This window comes from Macrosteles quadrilineatus, unplaced genomic scaffold, assembly GCF_028750875.1.
Source record: "Macrosteles quadrilineatus isolate MER2022 unplaced genomic scaffold, UCM_ALF_1.0 Scaffold_8__2_contigs__length_117827958, whole genome shotgun sequence".
Lineage (NCBI taxonomy): Eukaryota > Metazoa > Arthropoda > Insecta > Hemiptera > Cicadellidae > Macrosteles > Macrosteles quadrilineatus.
The window spans coordinates 99615352-99630227 of NW_026542601.1; the positions used below are offsets into that span (position 1 = coordinate 99615352).

Sequence of the window (14876 nt, forward strand, 5' to 3'; positions counted from 1 at the left end):
AAGGTGAGTGATGCCCAACAAAAATATTATCATACTAAAACTATCAGATACATTAACTACTAATACAACTTTGTGCACTTGAAAAAAATAACTGCTTAATCTGAAAAAAATACTTTCTTTTATGGGAATTGGATGATAGGTCTGGTCCATCCTATTTGCATTGCTATGGAGTATCGGCTCACTTACTCAATACTAATGTGTGGGAGAAGGGGGAAAGAGAGAGAGAGATTTACTCTACTAACAGGGGAGGTATGGAGGAGGTATTTTGCAGGGAAAACATGTTGCTATACTAGCGTTGAATTAGAGGGGGGCCAATAAGACAGTGTCAAAATCACACTAGATTTGAAATACAACCTATGACTTTAGATTAGTTTAGGTGAAACATTATTAGTTTGATGCTCAAAATCATGTCAACGAAGAAGTCTCAAGGCTGTAATTATGATGTCAAAAGCAGATCATTGAAGATTTAAAATTTAGTAACGGGACAAAGTTAACTCTCTAACTGGCCACTCTCTGTCATCCTTCAAACTTTCTCTTAATCTCTCCCCTCTCCTAAATTTATGAAATTGAACTTGAGGCACTCTTGGTGACCGTAACTACAGTTCTCATTTGAAAATCAGTCACTTTGAGCGACAACTGTTTTTACTTTAGTCAGGCCTATTGTCCAACCCCTGTTTGTAGTCAGAAAATTATAAACTAACTCAGATAAAAGTTTAAATTTTAATAAATTTAAGGTGTAAACTAATTTAATTTTATGTTTGACAATTTTGTTATCAAGCAATCCTTTCACTTTTAACTGAAAGAATAATTTCACCCAATATGTAGCATAAATGCTACTATAATAAAGTTACACATAGCATAACACCTCCACAGATTCAACAAACAATTAATTAATATTCAAGGAACATTTATGTTGACAGTGTACTTTGACCAATCTGATTAACATCCATAAACACAAATATGTGTTTGTTTAGTTGAGGACAAAATGTATAATTTACATTTCTCAAACCTGTTACAGTCAACTCTAATGTTTAAGATGAATCAACGTTATTTCTCATTAAAATTTTTTTGGTAGGTAACACTAATATACCAAATTGACTTAAAGGACTACCGTATTTGGTAAAGGGACTTTATTCACTCTTCTGATGGTCTGTCAATTCCTTCTTTTTCTTCAATGGATTGTTTTTGCACTCATTGTAGAGATTATTCAAATCAAATGCGGCTTTTACATTGTCCTGAAACAAGTGTTAAACTAATTAGTGAACAGAGAAGTGTTATATACATTGAAATTTAGTAGAATACAATAGGGTGTCTATTTGAGGAAATAAAGTACTACTATTTCCTATTTTACAATTTTCATTTATCTAATAAAAATAAAAAAAATAAATCATACCTCAGAGAAGAAGAACTTCTGAAGCTTTCCTTTAGCATCAATCATTGGTCTCCTCATAACTTCTTTGCCCTCTTTAAATAGAATCACTGTAGGAAGCTGTCTGCTCATGGGCGAGTCATTTACATAATACTTTTTCCCCGCATCTGGGTAACGTCCGATGTCAATCTTGCCAAAATTCAGGTTCTCTAGATGGTATCTAAAACAAATAATCCAAACATAGTACATGTCAGCAAAACAGTCTGGTTCCACCTTGTAAAATATGTCAAAGACTATCTGTAGTAAGAGAAAAAAATCAGTCTAAAACTAAAACACCTTTGTATCAGCACCTTGATAAATCTTATCTAATTCAACAAACATCTGAAATATTCTCATTTGAGCTTTTAAATATATCAATATATTGTTTAGATCAATACTAGACAGAAACAGGCATATTGATAGGCTGGAAAGTTGCCCTTTGTCGTGCCTACACACGGAAATAAAAACGTAATGTACTTTTATAGGTTCACTTAGTCAGCTGATGAAATAAACAGCTAACTGCAACGGCCTATTTTACTTCTGAAATATAAAAATATTATAATTTATTTTATGTCCTAAATAAATTGTGGTAAGAGATTAACACATAGGCTACATAGGTACTAATTTTTCTGTATAGTATGATGTACTTTAAAGTATCGTACTTTACTCGCCCAGTAAGCTTTACCCTACTCAAACAAAAACGCACGGGAACTGTCGTGCTCACACAGTAAAACACCACTTACCGTAATATACTATTATAGTGGGGATTATCTATAAGAAATTAAATAACTTTAGTGTCCTCAACATTTTTGTTTAATGAATTTTTTAATGATATAGGGCACCAAGTAGATGAGTTACAGTAAACAACCCTTTTAACTGAATCCCATAAAACAAAATCAGGGTTAACGAAAGTGAAACGCAAATGAAAAACCCTAACAAAAAACAGGATTACTGGACATTACAAGAGGTATTTTTAGCCTTTTGTTCACTTAACAAAAGTATGTTTGACAGTAAACTCACTCTACGGAGAGCTGGGAGAAGACTGGAGCGAAGTTGACACAAGCAGGGTTCCAAGCAGTGTAAAACGTCACTAGCCAGCAGATCTTCTTGTTCCTCATGATCTCGTCTTCAACTCCTTGAGCTGTTCGGAAATACACTACGTTTTCTGGCCCTTTGTAAGCAGGTTCTGGCAATAAAAGGCCAACCACTGCAAACAATATGTAGGAGTTTTAATGAAAGTGAAAATTTAACCTTTAAAAATATGTAATTTTAAATTTCTAAAAATGTTAGGTAGGCCTAATGTTTTAGTAATCTTATAAATCATACAGAATCATAAATCATGCGGAATTTTGAGCTGACATGATTGTTGTTTCTATAGCTCATTGTGAATAAAAGTTCTCTGATGTACAAATACATTTTGTAGGGCTAGTAATTTAAATATTATTCATAGTTTTCAATTTAAAACATTACCAAAGATTAACCCAATGTTGAAAGACCTACAATATCACAAAAAGTGTTTTTTTACTTATTCAGCAATTAGCAACACAAGACATATGCTAGACAGATTAAATGTCTGCAATGTCCTCATGACTAACTTTTAAGTAAATCAATTTTCCTTTAAAATCTTTCGAGACTATCCCTGCAGGCCTAGAACAAAAATATGTATAACAAATTATTTAGCCTTACTAAGCCTTTGATTTTGAGTACGACCAAGATATACTGAATTTACTGGCAAAGGTTAGGTGTTGAAGAAGTGATTGGTAAAATCAAAACCCATAGTTTTACTAATCATTCAATCATGTGTATGCTGTTTGAAAGCGACAATACTAGCAAGGCCAAAAACCTAGTTTTCAGTATTATGAGAGTAAAAGTGGTACATATTAAATTAAAACTTACATATCAAAAGTATCCCAAAAAATATTCCCATCCTAATGTCAGCATAAAACCACAGTATTAAATTTGCGACTTTGGTGTACATGAAACTTGAAGACAGATAATTGATCATTGTGACACTTCCAGCCTTCCGTGTTCGTATCATGACAACAATCATGAGGAAGAATAGGATTTCTGATTCTCTCTGGAACAAAGCAAGAAAAGGATAAGTTAGTGGGGTACAAGTAAGAGAGATCACACAACTGAATGTTGTTTTTTGGAATTTACTCTGAAACAAATAAACGCACAACAACACTTCAAAATACACTCTTGATAATTAAAAATTCATGGACCTAACAAATCAATTTCAATCATGGAGAGTTTTGAATTATCAAGAGAAAAACTTATCGTGAGAAAAAAAAACATTCAAATTTATGTAAATGTTCATTTTATAATTTTGTATAATGCTTTGAGTTTTCCACAGTGGCATCCACTCCAGCAATGTTGTAATTTTTTTACATTGTGGGCAAAGTAGTGAGGGGAAATGAAATGTTTTCACTACTTCTTACTTCACTCTAGTAGCCTAATCAAACTGCCAACCACACGATTACTGGACAAATTCAAAATTAAATTGATGTAGTACCTCATCAACAAAGCTATTTATTTTTTCAGTAAGTTGTAGCTTAGACAAAAAGAATTAAATATTGACCGCCAGCTGTGCTGCGGTTACCATAGGTTCTGGCGCACACCGCTGTGTAGTTATGTAGCGCGTACGCCGTAACTACATGGTGCTCTCAGCGGTGTGCGCCAGAACCTATGGTAACTCCAGCACAGCTGACGGTCAATATTTAATTCTTTTTGTCTAAGCTATAACTCACCGAAAGAATAAATAGCTTTGTTGAGGAGATATTGAAGTGTGCGCCAGAACCTATGGTAGGTATCTACAGCACGAGCACGGCTGACAGTCTATATTTTTACTTATTTTTGTCTACGATTATAGGATGTAGGCCTAATGTTAATTTTTACATTGTTAATTTTAAGAATCCTTGGAGCTGTTCCTGATCATTGTGATTTAAATAAATTATCCTGACTAATGAAACCACTGATCTTAGTCAGTAACAAAGCTACACAGGTACCATTCTACACTCATCCTTCACTCATACTTGGGTTAAAATACTCACCTAGGTGGCGTCCCTATCTCAATGATTGATAATTGATAATAATTTAAAATTGTTCAACATCTGTTGTAGACACTATTTATGTAGCCTATGTATTCTATGTTACAGACAAATAACTTAAAGATTCTTTGAATTTGAATGTTACCTTTAATAGTAAATTATAATTAGCCTAATAAAGAATTAAGAAAATCATGGCTTAACTTACCAACAAAAAAGCACTTTAGAAAATTATTATATTATTCATTGCATGACAGCTCACAGTAACAAATGTGTGATAAAATAAACAGACTGTTATTTAATTGCCAGGCAGCAAACTAACTAAAAAATATGTTATCTCACAAACCAATTACCGGTAACGAAATAAAATAAATAGTTTTGTGTGCAATGCCTAGGTTGCATGTTAGTAAAAAATACACATGCAATTCCACTCACACTAAATTGCTGGTAAAACCCACTAACTTAGACTGGTAAACTTGATTACGGACGTTTGTATCCTAGGCCGGCTGCAATTTAGTATCTGTCCTACACTCATTCGAATGAAATATATTGATTATAGATTATCCTATATATTAATTATTTCATTCGCATAGTAAGGTTAGGTTAACCTAACTAACCAAACTTGGTAACCTTATCGAAAGGAATAATCGATATATTCATTCGACTGCACTTAACTTTAGGTCCTACACTCATTCGAATGAAAATATCGATCGATATATCGGATGAAACAATCAAATAGGGCCTAATCGATATTTTCATTTGAATGAGTGTAGGACCTAAAGTAATGTGCAGCCATTCATTCGAATGAGTGTAGGACAGATAACTTAAGTTACTTAAGCGCAGCTCCTAGGTCCTAGCGTGGCCTACTGTAGTGTAAGTTACCGCTCAATCCCATGTGTAACACCTAACAAGAACAATGTAACGTGAGTGTGGCCCCTGCCTTAGGCTACTCTTAACATGATAGACAATTGCCAGCTTTATCGGCATTAGGGGATAAATCAAGGCCACACTAAAAAAACAGGCCGTAATGCTCGTGTAGCATGACGTCACGATAGAAGACGGCAATGACGTAATGTTTGCCGTTTGTGATCAGCTGCTTGTTTTAATCTTTTCAAGGAAAACAAAAATATAACCTGAAATACGTCATTGTTGTCTTCTATCGTGACGTCATGCTTGACGAGCATTACAGCCTGTTTTTTTAGTGTGGCCTTGGATAAATGGTGAGTCGGTGGCCCAAGGCAGCAATGTCGTGGTTCGGCAAGGTCACAACAAATTAGGCCTACCTTTCCTTTAAATCATCTGTAGATTGGACCTTAGGCCTAATATCTCTAGATTAAGATTTACTTACCGAATCAAATTCACACTGTGACTCTGATCGTGGAAATGTGTATTGACACAAGAAGGGTAACTTTTTGGCAGCAATATAAGATGCACTGAGTAAAATATTGATGTAGTAATAAGGCTTCATAAGAAGCCTGACGTCTTTGTTAATCTTCATTTTTACGCCTCTCCTACAATTGGCTCTGTACTACCTTAAATAACAATCAAGCCTACTCAATGCTGTAGATTAAAATAATTCTCATTAACAGTCGGAATTCGCTTTACAAAACAAAAATTTACTATAACAATTAATTAGACCATACAAACTACAAATGAAATGAAGGTAATATTGAGGTTATGGCTGTTGTTATTTTTATGAAATGTGAAAACAAGAAGAAAAATAAATTTAGAGGAGCAAAACAACTAAATTCAATTACGAACAAAGACCTGCAAAATTTGTTTTAGGTTAAGACGCAGCTCAATGGTTGGTCATGCATGATTTCATTAAAGCGAACTTTGAATTAATGATTTCTAGTAAGCACTCCACAGTGACCACAGCCAAAGTCTTGAATCTTAAATTTATGTTTTTTTTTACTAAATTAGCGTAAAATTGATTGTTTACAAATTTTATTAGTTGCATCATTGACTATTGGATACAAACTTCAGTAAAATTAGAAAGCTGCATGGTTCATGGTTAAAGCCCCAAGGCAAATCAAAACAGTGATCAAAACGCCTGTTTTTTTTTATCATAAAAATAGTTTTATTAATTGTAGGTTATGTTATTGTTTGATGTGACTTAACTTACGCCTATCTGCATTTTAATTCATTTATGTTTATTTAAATGCAAGCATAGTTAAAGTGGGGTTTTAAAAGTATTAGGCTTTAATATGGGTTATATAATTTTAAATAATCTTTCCCTTTCACAATAGGTATTTAGGTTAGGCCTAGGCCTACCTTAGATTTTATGTTATAATTAGGATTTTTAACCCTCATAGGTTTTAACGAACTACAATTGTAATTAGGGCTATAATTGTAAGATTTATTTATTAAGATGTATACAACGGGTTGTAAATTGTTTTTTTGTCAACACATTTTATCGAAATATAAAGCCATTTCCAAAAATCGATTTATGTCAACAAATCTTCACTCTTCCATGAACATTTTTGATAGAAATGCAAAGTTAAAACAGAAGGAAAGAGCCGGACGAATGGAAAATGTAGATACGTACGACTATTTAAAAGATGAAATTGGTTATAGGTTAGCGGATAGAGTTTTTGATGTTAAACGGACTTTCAAGTGTGCTCTTGATCTTGGATGCAGTCGGGGGTATGTTTCCAAAAATATCATCCGAGATTCTGTAGAAAAACTTATTATGTGTGACACTAGTGAAACATACTTATATCAAGCGAGTCCTCCTGAAGATGGTGTTGAGGTGGAACGGTTGGTTGTTGATGAAGAAAAGTTACCCTTTGAAAGTGACTATTTTGATCTTGTCATTAGCAATTTATCTTTACATTGGGTAAATGATTTGCCTGGAGCATTTTCCCAAATAATGAGGGTCTTAAAAAATGACGGAGTGTTTTTGGCCTCAGTGTTTGGTGGAGATTCATTATATGAATTAAGGTAACTTAACTCAGTTCTTTATATAAGCCTTAAATTTATTGATATCTGCAACTAACCATATGTATTATGGCAAAATAGAACCTTGATCCTGACCTTGGTTCTTTGATTTTTGTTCTTACTGACAGCATTAAAAAATTAGAGATCTGACTTAAAAGTTCATGGGGTATCTTTACCCCTAGCTGAAGAACTTGAGGTTTGAGTCAAATCTCTAATTTTTGTAGTGTTGAGCTACAACTTGGCTTAAATTCACATGCAGCTCGTAAAAATGCCCAGCCTCACCCCACTTGCGAGAATTGCGCCGATTTTCTACATTTTGCTCCAGATTCATAGGCAAGGCGATTGTGGCCCGGAAATCTGTAACGTAGGCCTACAGGTTGTTATCAGTCCGGCAACACGGTCAACTAAAAAATCAGCCAGTCGCTTGTTGTTCTCCTCAGGGGTCAAAGTGTCAGCGTGAGTTGTGTTGTCGTAGTTTTTCTTTCATAGTTTTTCTTGCTTTTTACCATGGCAGTGGCAGAGTTTGATACTGAACTGTTTATAAATGAAAAGAAAATTGCCGCAGCTGTATGGTAAAAAATTGAAAGAATATCGTGGCAGGAATTTGAAGGTAAACAGGTTCTTCACGTAAACAAGTGTGCAGTTTATAAAACTGTTCATTTAAGAGTCTCTGACTTACTATAGGATGAACCCAATATTTAGCCTATATGTTGTCTTATTTTTTTTCTTAGGCCTAAGTTAATTAGAAGAGCACAAACACAGGTTAATTCTACAAAGTAAATTTTTTAAGGATAGCTACGCACTCGAAAGCATCCATTTCTCAACTAAAAAATCGCCACTTGTGGTTGATCGAAAAATCTACCGTGTGCGCCAGGCCATAGGCTTTTACTGCATGTTTATGGCTAAGGAAACGACTTATCTTGGTCAGTAGCAAAGCTACATAGATCATCTCACACCATTCTAAGTTACACTCACGTCTTCATAACTTATTCAGCTTTAAATACGGATCCATGTGCGCCGATATCAAGAACTAACCAGCGACTTTCAGATTTGAAGGCGAGCACTATAACTACTCTGTTACCAGACAATTATTTACGTATTTTTAATCAAGAAATATTGTTTTTTAACGTTTTAGATGTTCCCTACAACTGGCAGAGTTAGAGAGGGTGGGAGGAATTTCCCCTCACATTTCTCCGTTCACAGCTGTTCAAGATATTGGCAGCCTCCTGAACAGGGCTGGATTCACAATGTTGACGATTGATACAGATGAAATAGTTGTAGGATATCCTTCAATGTTTGAGCTCATGTGGGATTTAAAAGGTAAGCTTATGTTGATGTGCTCATAATTCTTTGAAAGTAAATACAGTGTGTATTTTTCATTCATCTTGGTAATATCAGAGATATTTAATTTGGCTTTAAGTGAAGAATATACAAATTTCAGTATGTTCTCTGAATTATCTTTATTTACCTTAATTTAACACTCAAATGTTAGACTCTTAAAAGTTAAAGCACTTGAACTATACTCGGGAGTTAAGGTAGGTTATTGTAAATAATAACAAGAGTTACATTAAAACCGCTCAACTTTGTGTGGACTGATGAGGAGGAGATTTTTTATTTAAGCAGTGGGGGGAAAGGTGGCTCTATGTGGCGACTAATGAGTAATGGCGTTATATTACATCATGGGAATGGCCACAAGCTTCTTTATTTAAAAACATCACCTAGTTTCATGTATTGCCAATATACAATATATCAGATTATGGTAAAAAACTATCTTCAAATATTAGCACACAACACTATAACATAAAAGATTTACGACAATTGTGAAATCAGTTTTTAACTCATGTCAAATATAGCTCAAAAACAAAAACTTAAACTGTATTTTTCAATTGTTTGTGTTTGGCAACTACTGGGAAATACTTTACAACTTATCCAACAATCTTATAAAAAAAAATAATAATAGGTAGGCTATTACAAAATTATTTGGTGTTTTCAATCACACTGATTATACGACGTTTGATGGAACCTGTCTCTTGACCCTCCGTCTATCTAGGGACTAGCCATTAGTTTAAGGTCAGTTCCAGGGTAGATGGTTAGGAAACCAATTTCATGATTCAAACTATAATTAACTAATTGCATTTTTATATTTCAACTAGACCTAGTTGTAAATTCTAGGTATGGGTGAAAGTAATGCAGCAAGAAACCGAAGTCTACATCTAAGTAGAGAGAAGATGCTAGCTGCTGCGGCCATCTACCAGGAGCTTTACGGAGAGAAGGACAAAGTTCCAGCTACGTTCCAAGTCCTCTACATGGTTGGATGGAAACCTGATCCAACGCAGCCGAAACCAGCAGCTAGAGGTTCTGGTGAAGTGTCTCTTAAAGACCTCTACAGACTCGACGAAGTTGTTAAAGACATTAAGAAAATGCCTTTGGATGATGGTGATAAGAAAAAATAGTTTTTTGTTTGGACAAGTTATGTAGACAAGAATATATTTCCGTGTTAAGAATCTAATCAAATGTATTGTTTTTCTGTTTTACATTATTAGAACAACCCTTATCGTCTGTGAAACCTGTAGCTACTTATAAAAATAAACACCCGACACCCATTTAAAAATATTATCAGAACACTACTCATGGCTTGCTCCTCAGTTGTTTAAAAGTCAATTAAGATCCAGTTTTTGTCACAAATGATGGAACGCCTCTAGATAGAGTTAATTTTGTCATGCCCATAAAACAATTTTTTATCTATGCTATAATATGAGCAAAGTTTGCGCACAATGATTTCAAAAACCGCTTCTATGATTTCCTCCAAATTGTTATAAATATCTTAGTTTTGGGTTAAAAACAATATCCATGCTAGCCACTGTTCTGGGAAAGTTTGTTTTTCGTAATAAAATATAAATTAAATTTTAATATAGTCCTATGGAAAGCTAGGTAGCCAAGACAGCTTTAAGAAAATGTAAATAAATGAAATGTAACATATGCTTATGACAAATCATTTACAGTACACCAGCAAATTACTAAAGACAGTAGGCCTACAAAAGAAAAAGATATTCGTATGAATGCCATTTAACAATGGGTTATTTAATAAGCTTGGGATGTTTCTCTAAGAAAATAAAATAATTGCGATTGTTCAAAATCGTATAATATTTTACCACAAAAGATTAACACTTTATAGCTGAACTAAGAGTATTGAGGAAACACCAACCAAGGACTTTCTGTTGACGTTGTCCAAATCGTAAAGATGACGTAGTGATTATTAGTATTAGATTCCATCCAGTGACGCGCTTCTTTTATGTTTTTGATCCATACCGTTTCTGTTCTAATATCTTGATCCCATTATAGCACACAACTTTACGATGCATCTAACGGTAATTAACTAGGATCCCTTACTACTTCCTACGTCATGGACCTGTTTCCCTAGCTCCCTTCCCATAGCATTTTAGGATTGCCGATACATTAATCTATCTAATTGCCACAAACGGTTCCCACACTCAGCAGCTTTAGCCTTTACTACTTCCTTCACCACTTCCTATATGTCCATAGACCTTTTTCCCTCCCTTTTCTACAGCATCTTAAGATTTGCAAATACATTAATCTAACTGGCACAGATGGTTCCCACATACCACACTGCTGGCCTTTAGCCTTTACTACTTCCTTCACCACTTCCTATATGTCATAGACCTTTTTCCCTCCCTTCCTACAGCATCTTAAGATTTGCAAATACATTAATCTAACTGGCACAGATGGTTCCCACATACCACACTGCTGGCCTTTAGCCTTTACTACTTCCTTCACCATTTCCTACTTCGTGGACCTGTTTCCCTCCCTTCCTAGAGCATTTTAAGAATTTAAGATTGCAGATGCATTAATCTAACTGCCACAAACGGTTCCCACACTCCGCACTGACAGCCTTTACTACTTCCTTCACCACTTCCTATGTCATGGATCTGTTTCCCTCCCTTCCTAGAGCATTTCAAGATTGTAGATATATTAATATAACTGCCACAAACGGTTCCCACACTCAGCAGCTTTACCCTTTACTACATCCTTCACCACTTCCTACTTCCTACGTCGTGGACTTGTTTCCCCCCTCCCCATAGTATTTTAGTATTTTAGATACAATATATTATCTAACTGCCACAAAAGTCTTCCACACTCCGCACTTCTTGCCTTTACTACTTCCAAAAACGATTTACACCTTTATGTCCTATCGGGATTTCTCGATTTCCTCAGTTCTAATATTAAATACCTATGCAACCAAAGTGAAAATGCGTAGTTCCAAATGAAAGACTAACTTGATTAAAAAACTTCAACAATATTTAAAGTATTTTTCCAGGTGGCAAATAATGAAAAATAAAATCAACATGCAGTCTTTGCACTGATCTATTATGATCTAGAATTGTGGATAGTTATAGGCTTGTACTGTGGATGTGATACTCCCTGGTGTGGATTAACGTCCGCAATAATGAGTACTACGACTATCCGCATTACTATCCTTATGATTGATCAATTCTTTAATCAAGCCAAAAATGTGGTTCAGATTCCACTATAAACTGAAGGTCGCCTTAAGGAAGGTAATTTCCCTTTTTAAAGTTCTTTGAAAATAATGTGCTACCTATTAGATAGGGATTGCCGTTTACAATTCTTAAGTTACCCCCGGCAACCCCTATTTGGGGGGGGGGTGAATTTAAAAATACACCAAAAAGTACTTTACCGTAGTAACGTGTATCGACGAAGCTCGTTTGAATAAATGCAGCCGTTCAAAATAGGTATTAACCAGCGGGGAATATTATGGCACCCGGTATATTTAGCCTACATTTAACAAAATAGGCACGTAGCACCATCAACATAGCTTATCACCGCAGGAAACCTTCGTTCTATATGTGTATTCCCTTTGGATTGGAGAATATCTCTAGTTTCCCTGTGAAGAGTCCCGTCAGCAAAAAAAAACCTATTGCAATCAACACTTGTTTCCATTTCGGAATGCTGCTGTGTGGGGCTCTTTCATTATAAACCCTTAAATCCTGGAGACACGTAATATATCAACGTAATATCGTATATAATAACGTATAGATTAAATTATCCTGAAACTCTCAACAGATAACACGAGAAAAGGGGGGGGGGGAGAAAGTGCATGTGGTGCTTGTAAAATCATCTAGGTATTCCCACAGAGCATGTGGGTATTCCATGATAACGATGCGCACAAACCGACTTCAAAACAACAACTGAGCCATGTTCCATCTTGAACACCTTCGGGCTCGGGGATCGTGGTGATATCGTAAACGTAACATCACCCGCAATCACGAAGATCTTCGCCCGCTATCCGTAATCCGTCGAAATTATAATCTATCATTTCTCATGATGACGGAGATATATTGTCATTGGTTCTCGCATCATCGGAAACATTTTTGTTTTGCTAGATCTCATGATTGCGATCTTCACGGTCAGTGAAACATAATCATTGTCTCGGCGGCATGAACATCCCTCCCTCGGCTATTATTGTGAAGACATCTCAGCTGAACCATATAATCATAACAATTACCAGTGAGCTGATTAATACATTGCTAAAAACCCCGAAAACCTTCACCTTAAACCACCAAAATGTTGTGAACCTACTGTAATAGGCTCTATATCACTATCAATTTTGATCCCCCATTACATAGCGACACCCATCTCACTTTCCCCTAGCTACGACCCTGTTTATGGATCGGCTGAAGACAATTTATAACGTTTGTTCCGTCCATCAAATCCCAAAAAAGCTATAAAAATGTAATAAAATCATCGTAGTGCATCCTGTATTTTAATGACATACAATAAATTACTCTCGTATTATATTATTACCATACTATTATTACATCATTACAAGTAGAAAATTTAATTTGTTATGTGGTGGAATCGGGCTTATCCCAACTCCGCGCAGTGGTAGAAATCTGTCAAAACCGACTGTCCAACTCCGCGCAGTGGTCACTTCGGATCCCTCGCGGCACATGTCCAACTCCGCGCAGTGGTCAGTTTTGGCTCTCACAGCCCTGACGGCTGAGAGTTGGTGTTTGAACTTTGAAATTGTGTTATAGCCTACTTCATATTATGTTTATCATTTATAGGAAAGGAAAAGGGATAAGATATACCTAAAACAGGAGATGAAGCTTAAAAACCACTAATGTAAGAAGTTTTAAGAAGTCCGCGAGAAAGAGTGACTGTGAATTTATACGTTCCAAATTCTACTATAGTCAATCATTTATATTACTGGGCTTATGCGCTCTCTGAACTTTAGTACCAAGTTCAAAAGTATTAGTTTTGTATACAACCTCAGATTGCTATAACAAATTAGCTGTAATCTCTGTTTCATACAACAGTTAGCTACACTCCTCAAATTGGAATAAATTGCCGACAAACTTCTATGTTTTTTTATGACTTGCAATACAAAATTATATCAATACTTAAAGCAGTATAGGAATTTTAATAAAACATCAGACTTAAAAATTGACTTTGTATTTAATTACTCTACGTAAAAATATTCAAAATTCCAGGACAAGTGAGCCAAAATTGGTGGTTTTTATCAAACATTAATAAGAGTCCTAAAACACAGATTTGCATCAAATTAATCATCGTTAACATAAACATCGTGTATATTATTTACAAAACAAACAACAACAAAAAAAGAACAATCCATTTAAATATCTGGACTAAAAATCAAATACAAATTATTAGCCTACTAAAATTGAATCGGTAAAATCATTTACAAATTTACAAAAGTTACACTTATTTCAAACCATAATAAATTTAAATTAATATAGTTAAACAATAATTATAAGCTTTAAAATGCGAAGCAATATTAACCTTAGTAAAACATTTTACAATCGTAAATATTTTATAAATCACAGTACCGGTAAGTAATATATCTTATTAATTTTACAGAAAAACTAAATCACATTATTGGCACACCTCAAAAACAAACTTATACTTTAAATTTGATTACAAAAAGAATTTTTAAATGTTTCCTTTGTTAAATGTTATTGGAAGAGATTATTAAGTTTTATTATTCATTAAAAAGTCCATTGTAGCCACTTTTAGATGCAGAGCAACCTTTTTTTACAACAAAAAGGTTACAGAAAATTTGCAGTAAATTGCTGCATAAAAAGGTAAAATCCATGATCGCAGCGCACAAGTGTAACGTAAAGCTCATGAAATCGTTAGTAAAATGTATTATTAAATAATTGTGAACTGTGAATTTCAGAATCTTTCATACGTACCCATTCTTCGCACGGACTTTTTTAACTTCTTACATAGTGGTTTTTAAGTTTAACCTCCAGTTAGTTGTGAATCTATAATTTTACTTGTATAATAAGCTTAAATATTTCTTTTACGTCTTATTAAATGGCGAATTTGACGTCGATGAAGAGGATTTTTATTGAAGCAATACCCAGACCCAGAATAATTTAGTATATCGAAGTGTTATTATGCGCTATAATAAATACAGA

General features: G+C 34.6%; 2 protein-coding genes across 2 annotated transcripts; one reads left to right on the top strand and one right to left on the bottom strand.

The window, feature by feature from the left end:
- LOC129001455 (thioredoxin-related transmembrane protein 2 homolog) lies at nt 1-6141 on the bottom strand. The gene is made up of 5 exons (XM_054428744.1): nt 5804-6141; nt 3305-3485; nt 2429-2615; nt 1394-1589; nt 1-1235 (listed from the first exon to the last, which is right to left on the bottom strand). The coding sequence occupies exons 1-5, from the start codon at nt 5951-5953 to the stop codon at nt 1131-1133; spliced, it is 819 nt and encodes a 272-aa protein (XP_054284719.1). The 5' UTR covers nt 5954-6141; the 3' UTR covers nt 1-1130.
- Nucleotides 6142-6531: 390 nt separating this feature from the next.
- Nucleotides 6532-10354, top strand: LOC129001454 (arginine-hydroxylase NDUFAF5, mitochondrial-like). Its single transcript, XM_054428743.1, has 3 exons — nt 6532-7398; nt 8531-8715; nt 9568-10354. Exons 1-3 carry the CDS (start codon nt 6827-6829, stop codon nt 9846-9848), a joined length of 1038 nt encoding a protein of 345 aa, XP_054284718.1. The 5' UTR covers nt 6532-6826; the 3' UTR covers nt 9849-10354.
- Nucleotides 10355-14876: the final 4522 nt, after the last annotated feature.

Bases quoted from the DNA above. Each gene is read 5' to 3' on its own strand.
- LOC129001454 (XM_054428743.1), top strand. From the start codon at position 6,827: ATGTATACAACGGGTTGTAAATTGTTTTTTTGTCAACACATTTTATCG. The intron at 7,399-8,530 runs GTAACTTAACTC...TTAACGTTTTAG, and splicing joins GATTCATTATATGAATTAAG to ATGTTCCCTACAACTGGCAG. The intron at 8,716-9,567 runs GTAAGCTTATGT...TGTAAATTCTAG, and splicing joins GCTCATGTGGGATTTAAAAG to GTATGGGTGAAAGTAATGCA.
- LOC129001455 (XM_054428744.1), bottom strand. From the start codon at position 5,953: ATGAAGATTAACAAAGACGTCAGGCTTCTTATGAAGCCTTATTACTAC. The intron at 1,590-2,428 runs GTGAGTTTACTG...TATTTGTTTTAG, and splicing joins TTCTCCCAGCTCTCCGTAGA to ATACCATCTAGAGAACCTGA. The intron at 1,236-1,393 runs GTATGATTTATT...CACTTGTTTCAG, and splicing joins AGAAGTTCTTCTTCTCTGAG to GACAATGTAAAAGCCGCATT.